The following is a 7,776-nucleotide window of genomic DNA, read 5'->3' on the forward strand; positions in this document are numbered from 1 at the left end:
TCCTAATCATCAACAAATGGTACCACTACTGGATAGCATTGTCGTGAGGTGTATATATATGATATGTCTAATAAAGTGTGATCAGCATATAGAAGGTGGTGAATATTTCTTTTGGCTGCCAACCTTGAAGTTACTGATTAAAACATTAAATGTGTCAGAGGCCATCAGCATGCGATTTGATTTCTGTAGGCCCTCCATGGAATAACCATTAAAAATTCTGTTTTCTTTTCCACGGGGATGTTGAGATCTGGTTATTATATCTTACAAATATCACCATGTTCTGGGTTTGCCTAAAGAATACTGAGTTCTAGTCATAGAATGAATCTTTTAATATTATGGATCTTATCTTCCTATAACAAATCACAATAAAACCAACCCTTTCATTTACAAGGAACTACATGTGTGGCAAAAGAAGAAAAAGAAAAGAAACATACCAACCCCTTCACAATAAAAAGCATTCATAGACTCAATTATTAGCTTGTTTATTTTCAAGACAAAAGACTCTGGATAATCTCTTTGGCCATCACACAAAAAGAAAAAAAATGGCGAATTTTCAAATGTTGGAGAGATGATAGAATGACCTTTTCTTATAAGTAAAGGATTTGTTTTGGCAGGGTTGTGGAGTCGCTCAGTGCTTGAAGATTGTCTGCCAAGTTGGGAGATTAGACAGAGGAAAGAGTGCAATCTTGTACGTAAAGTCGTTACTGTGGACTGAGACTTTTATGAATGTAAGTAGGCAGGTGCAGCATTTAGCAAACATACCCAGTGTTTTCAAAGAAATATAAAAGGCCTGATATCTGGGAAATCATCTAATTGTTATTTCCAAACAGAAAGAAAATCAGAATCATTCCTATTCTCTGAAGTCATCTGCTTCATTTAATGTCATAGAGTTTCCTTATAAGAATCTTCCAATTGAGGATATCACCAACTCCACATTGGTAAGTCATTGGTTTAGGCGAATAGAATAAATTTACTCAATTCAAATGCTGTACATGCTTTTATTTTGTTTTTAAAAAAATGACAGCTTAACTCTTTTGATAATTTAAACTAATGAAGTTACATGATAGCATTATAGCCTAGTTTAATATTATCATTTTACTCCTCTACCCTGGAATGATTAAAGCTAGACCTTTTAGTTTAGTATCTTGTCCAGTGTAAGAGATTTCTTAGTATATAGTAAATTATATTGGGGAAATTTTAGGAATTTTCCTCTAGAAAGTTAGAAAGTTGGAAATTAACTGCAACAAATGAGGCATTTTGAAGATATTTAAGGAGTAAAAATGGGATCAGCACATGATAAACTGGATTGGATTATTTAAAAATCATTTCAAGCTGAGTGTGGTGCCTCACACCTGTAATCCCAGCATTTTGGGAGGCTGAGACAGGTGGATCATTTGAGGCCAGGATTTCAAGACCAGACTGGCCAACATGGTGAAACCCCTTCTCTATGAAAAATACAGAAAAATTAGCTGAGTATGGTGGTGCAGGCCTGTAATTCCAGCTACTGGGGAGGCTGAAGCATGGAGGTTGCAGTGAGCTGAGTTCGTGCCCCTGCATTCCAGCTTGGGGTACATACAGGGTGAGACTCTGTCAAAAAAAGAAAAAAAAATCATTTCAGATGCAATCAGAAGTCAGCCTATCATTGGGAGTTTCATGTGTGTATGTGCATGCTCTTGATATCAAATGTGAAACCACTAAATTATCATATGCAGGAAAAGAATATACTGTGAATTCCATTAAAATAAAATACAATATTTACTCAGATATTTGTTGCTTAAGTCAATGGACTGTTTTAAAAACTAAAAGCTTTTTTCCTTGATAGGTTACCACTAATGTCACCTGGGGCATTCAGCCAGCGCCCATGCCTGTGCCTGTGTGGGTGATCATTTTAGCAGTTCTAGCAGGATTGTTGCTACTGGCCGTTTTGGTATTTGTAATGTACAGGGTAAGTAACGGACTTAGAAAGAGAGAAAGAAGGAGAGATGGAAAGCAGAAGAAAAGGGAAAGGGAAGAAGGAAAAGAAGAATGAAAAGTAAGGGAAGGAAGAAAGGGACTGTAATGATGATACTTGATGAGCATTACTTATTATATGAGGGAAGATAGATTGTGTGAAATACAATTTAAATGTTCTTAGTGGTAATATAGTCACTCAAAAAATACTTTTCGTATTCTACACTGATGTGACAGTAATAATGGTTTTTCTTCAACTGACAGATGGGCTTTTTTAAACGGGTCCGGCCACCTCAAGAAGAACAAGAAAGAGAACAGCTTCAACCTCATGAAAATGGTGAAGGAAACTCAGAAACTTAACTGCAGTTTTTAAGTTATGCTACATCTTGACCCACTAGAATTAGCAACTTTATTATAGATTTAAACTTTCTTCATGAGGAGTAAAAATCCAAGGTTTTACTGCTGATAGTGCTAATTGGCATTAACCACAAAATGAGAATTATATTTGTCAACCTTGTCCTTATAAATAAGTTCAGACATACATTTAATAACAGAGGGTGACTTGTGTTTTTAGGTATTTAAATAATAAAATTTCAAGGGATAGTTTTCATTCAATGTATATAAGACAGGTAGTGCCTGATTTACTACTTTATATAAAATAGTACCTCCTTCAGTTACTGTTTCTGATTTAATTTACGGAACTTTATTTGTTGTTGTTGTTGTTGTTGTTTTAAAGCAGTCCAAATTTGGACCTTAGCAATCATGTCTTTTGTATAGGTACTTAATGTTAATACATATTACACTACAGTTTACTTTTCAGGATACTAAAGACTTTATAACTGCATGAACTTGGATTTTTTTAATCACTTATATGGTAGAATTTTATAAACACATACGTGATACCATCAAAATTCTTGCTTTTAATAACAAAGGTACAATATTTTGTTTTAATATGAAAATCTTTTGTTTATATTAAATCCACAATATTTTATTACATCTTTAACTTGTATAAATTTTATGTCAAATCCTTCAAGCCAACCTATACTAAAAATTAGTTCCATAATCATAAATGCCTCTTTTGTGTAATTGTTTAATTTCACCCGAATATCATAATGCTTAAAGCCATATGGAGTTGGAAATTATTTCCAAAGCATATTTATTCCATTGTTTTAGTCTGGCTATTTACAGTACAAAAAAAGCATTTTTATTAAAATACTGTGTAGTTCTTTGAGATAGTTGCTTATGCATATAGTAAGTATTACATTCTTAGAGTAGAACAGAGTTTTTAGTTAGTACTAATTTATTTTCCTCCATTCATGTACTTTTCGTTATATTTCCAAAACTGTTACTGAGAATGGGTCAAGATCAATGAGAAATCTTTACAGTTGACAGGAACCTGGACCCCTTACCCCAACCTTATGAGTAATGCTTGGAATAAAAACTCTTAAGGCAACTCGCTGATTTACTTCTAGCAATAGCATGATGTTACGGGAATATTACCTCTGTTTAAGCAAGGTAATGTGTAAAATCAGTCTCAGCTATCAGAATAACTTCTAAAAGGTATTTTTATAAGCAGTTCAAGTTATTGTAAACCTTTTAAAGCTTTCTGAAGTTTGTTAGTATAAATTACTTTTCTAGGATTATTAATAAAAGCCACATAGGTGGCAAGTTGTAGTTTTATATGGCTCTGTAGAGTGGTGAACCTTCTAGAGGAATATATGATTTATTCACAGTTCCTCAAGGCCTGGGGATGATGATCAGTTATACCTATTTTTGTGCAATTACATCATGTTGTGCATTAGAAATGGAGAGTTTAATAGCTCTTTAACTGCTGTCCTCATTAGTAATGATAAATATTTCCCTTAAATAATTGACTATTTTGCTGTGTTTTAAAAATGATTGAAATTTATCTTGCCATATCTCATAATTTCATGCACAAGTTGACTGAGCTAATCTTGAGAATATATTCGTAAAATAGGAGCACATTTAGTTGAGGTATACAAGGTAGGACTCTAGACACTCTCTATTTTAGCTTTAGTGAATTTCAAAAGTAATGGGTCTTGGAGTATAGATTTTTATTAGTAGCTTGAAAGAGCTTAATCATATGCAGTAAGTATTTTTATTACCAATAAATTTAAAATTTTTTAAGAAAAATATTTTTATCCTAGGGCCAAGTGTTGCCTGCCACCAATCCGTAAGTTAGTCTATAGCAAATTTTACCTTAACAGTTTTACCACCTAGTAACAGTCATTTCTGAAAATATGTTGGATAGAAAGTCACTCTTTGACAAAAGTATTAGAATTTGCTTTTCTGCCATCTATTCCTTTTATGGCATCTATCTTGAAAGTAATCTTGTATTGGAGATTGAAAGATGTTGTAATTTGGAAATTAACATGATTTCTTAAATTACCTTTATGAAATATAGTTTTGTATAATAGCATAGATTTTCCTTCAAAAAATGAACATTTGTATATCTACAAAAATATGGAGAAGTGTAATTTGAAAGCCTACTTTCTGAAGAAAATGATGGGATTTTTTTTATCACGATTAAATATCAAAAAATTGCCCTATGAAAACTTTAAATCTCTAAAACATTTGAAATACTACCATATTTGTGATTTATTGAGAATAAAAATCCATTTTGAAATGTAAAATTCTTATGATCTGATTCAGTTTTAAGAAAACATGAACGAATTAGAAGATATTAAAAACATTTGACATTGGTAAGAAATATTGATACTGATATTGATTTTTATATAGGTATTTATTTCAGAATTGATATTTTGAGAAAAATACATGTGAGTCATTTTTTCTTTTTCTCTTTTCTCTTAACGATTATCACTGTAATTCTGAATCTGGAAGGTAAAACAATTAGTCAAAATATTATTGCTGTCATTCCACCTGTGTTATGAAACTATTTATTCATAGTTAATTCTCATTAACACTTACATTTCCATAAAGAAAACTCAAGTGTTAGTAAAAGAGACTTTACTGGCTTAAGAGGGCTGTGAAAGATTTTTGATAGTGAATCATGACCCTAAGGGAGAGATTTGTGTGATGAAAGTATTGTATATAATCAGCGATTTTTGTAAGGCAAACAGAATTTGTAAGTTGGTAGATCTTCCTAAGTTGCAAAATGTAATAATGATGAGCTTGGTGGAGAAGAATGAGTCGTTCTTGGAATACCTGTGTGCAGCCACTACCCATCTCAGTGTCACCTTGTTTGTATTCTTGGATAGCTTGTATATGTAGTAGTTTGATGAATAATTTAAAGAAAAACACCTAAAATTTGAAAAATGATTGTAGGATCAAAAAAGGTAGATGAAATTACTTAATACTCGTGTTTTGGAGAATACTCCTTTTAGTTTGTTGGTTGGCTGGTTTGAACAATAGAAATATACAGCATGCAATATATGCTTATATTTCGTTTTAATTTCTGATATATAATGAACTTCTTGGGAGAGGTACTGAATCTTTGATGCTTTTTGTCATTGTTCTCAAGTGCAATATAACAATGTAACCAAATCTAGATAATTTCAAAGTCGTCATTAATTTAGTAAGCCTAATATAAACAAATATGTGTATTATTTTTGTTAGCAGGAGTGATTAAGTGAGGTTATTTACCCCTAAATGGTCCATTCTGCATTGTATTTCAGGCTGGAAATGAATTATTCTTTACCAGTTTTGAAACCCTTTGAAATATCCTAAGGTAACTTGGAAGCTGTGTAGTATATCAAATTAATTTGCTACCTAATAACATAGAAAGTAAATATCTTTGTGGTCACCCACATTGGGTGAGACAGAAAATGAATCTGTTCTAAAATTTGTAATTTGCTAACTTGAGTTAGTGAAAACTGGTACAGTGTTCTGCTTGATTTCCAACATGTAACTTGTGACTGTACAATAAACATAAGCATATGGTGCCACTTTTGTGTATGGGGTTTATCCTTTCTGTGATGTGTTTTTGTTTTTTAATTACATGAGCTAGCAATAATGTGCTAAAAGGTTGACCTCAGAGAGGTAACTTTCTCTAAAATTTCAAATCTTGAATGTCATTTATTTGATGAAAAGAAACACAAAAAGAGCAAAATGTACCACATTAAAATCCATCCTTAAAAAGACAAATATGTATTTGCCTGAAATATAAGAATTATTTCATTTCTAAACAAACATTTCTAAATTCATTACGCTAATCTTTATTATTTTTACGTTATCAGATTGCTTTTAAAATGCACGTTTACATCTTTTATAGTTTTTAATTATAGTGTATATATGTCATTGCATATATGCAATTGCAATATACATATGCAATTCTAGTATAAAAATACCTATTTTTATAAGTGAAAAGTACCAAGAAGAAAATTAAGTGTTGAGATGCTTGGGAAATTATACTGAAGTAGCATGATACACCACCGTAAATTACTGTGGAAATTATAAAATAGAGTATTGCCAGCATCCACAAGCCCCCTTCTGTCTCTTTCTAATCATATCTCACCCTGCCCTGCAAAAGTAACCACTGTCCTTACTTCTAACACTATATGCTTAGATAGATGTTACATTTCCCCTGGACCAGCAAGTCATAACTACCCCTATCCTGACCACCATACTTGATATTTTGGCTCAAATTAAGATGTAAAATGTACTGCACCTACACATGGAAGTATTTTGAGTGTGAGAATTAGAAAATGGGCAGACCCCTCCTGTCCTGCCTGACTTACTAGTTGCTCTTTAGGATCAAATGAGATAACACATATGAAATGATTTTATTTTTTTTGAGACGAGGTCTTGCCATGTTGCCCAGGCTGTTCTCAAACTCCTGAGCTCAAGTGATCTGCCTGCCTTGTCCTCCCAGAGTGCTGGGATTACAGGCATGAGCCACCATGCCCTGCCTGAAATCATTTTGAAAACCGTTGAAACCACTTGGGTTCAAAGCTCTTTCCAGTCACTTAGAAATTTGCCCTCTGTGGAAGTATCTTGGTCCACAGAGGGTAAATTTGTGAGGATTTTGTGAAAATGCAAGAGGCATATGTTAAGTGCTTATCCAGTAAGTCTCTTCCATCATTCGCTTTACTGGTCCAAGAAGAAAATTTTGAGCCATGGAATTCTCTTTTCCCACATTAATTTTAAACATCCTTTGAACCTTATAATGGTGATAAATCATTAATGAGGCAAGCCATTATAGAGAGTTGTATTAGTCTGTTTCACACTGCTATAAAAGAACTGCCTGAGACTGGGTAATTTATAAAGGAAAGAGTTTTAATTGACTCAGTTCAGCATGGCTGGGGAGGCCTCAGGAAACATAATCATGGCTAAAGGCAGAGGAGAAACAAGGCACCTTCTTCACAAGGCAGCATGATGAAGAAGGAGGAACTACCAAACACTTATAAACCGTCAGATCTCGTGAGAACTCACTATCAATAGAACAGCATGGGGGGAACTGCCCCTGTGATTAAGTTACCTCTATCCGGTCTCTCCCTTGGCATGTAGGGATTATGGGAATTACAATTTGAGATGTGATTTTGAGTGGGGACACAGCCAAACCATATGAAGAAACATTCTTGAACAGGCCTGAAATACAATAAAATTCAACCACCGGCAGCCATGTTGGCAAAAAGTGACAGAACTGTATGCATTTTAGAAAAAGAAATTATACTACTTATTTCTAAGAAGTAGCTTTGGTTTTTTGCTTTGGTGATATGTCTATTTATTATGAATAATTTATATAATAGCTAATATAGATACTATATTGATACCCATTTTATTGATTTGAAAATCAGCTCAGAGAATGATTATCAAAGCTCTCAAATTAGCATGTGGTAGAGCTTT

The 7,776-nt window shown here is 33.2% G+C and overlaps 1 protein-coding gene across 5 annotated transcripts in view; it reads left to right on the plus strand.

Annotated features, from left to right (window-relative positions):
• Positions 1-5,876, plus strand: part of ITGAV (integrin subunit alpha V) — a 91,364-nt gene extending 85,488 nt beyond the window's left edge. For all 5 annotated transcript variants that reach the window (XM_055289954.2, XM_055289951.2, XM_055289952.2 and 2 more), the window contains 4 exons: positions 615-728; positions 831-938; positions 1,823-1,945; positions 2,215-5,876. In XM_055289954.2, coding sequence (XP_055145929.1) covers positions 615-728; positions 831-938; positions 1,823-1,945; positions 2,215-2,310 — 441 coding nt within the window. In that variant the 3' untranslated portion in view covers positions 2,311-5,876. The remainder of the gene's footprint in view (positions 1-614; positions 729-830; positions 939-1,822; positions 1,946-2,214) is intronic.
• The last annotated feature ends 1,900 nt before the right edge of the window (positions 5,877-7,776 follow it).

This window comes from Symphalangus syndactylus, chromosome 8, assembly GCF_028878055.3.
Source record: "Symphalangus syndactylus isolate Jambi chromosome 8, NHGRI_mSymSyn1-v2.1_pri, whole genome shotgun sequence".
NCBI lineage: Eukaryota > Metazoa > Chordata > Mammalia > Primates > Hylobatidae > Symphalangus > Symphalangus syndactylus.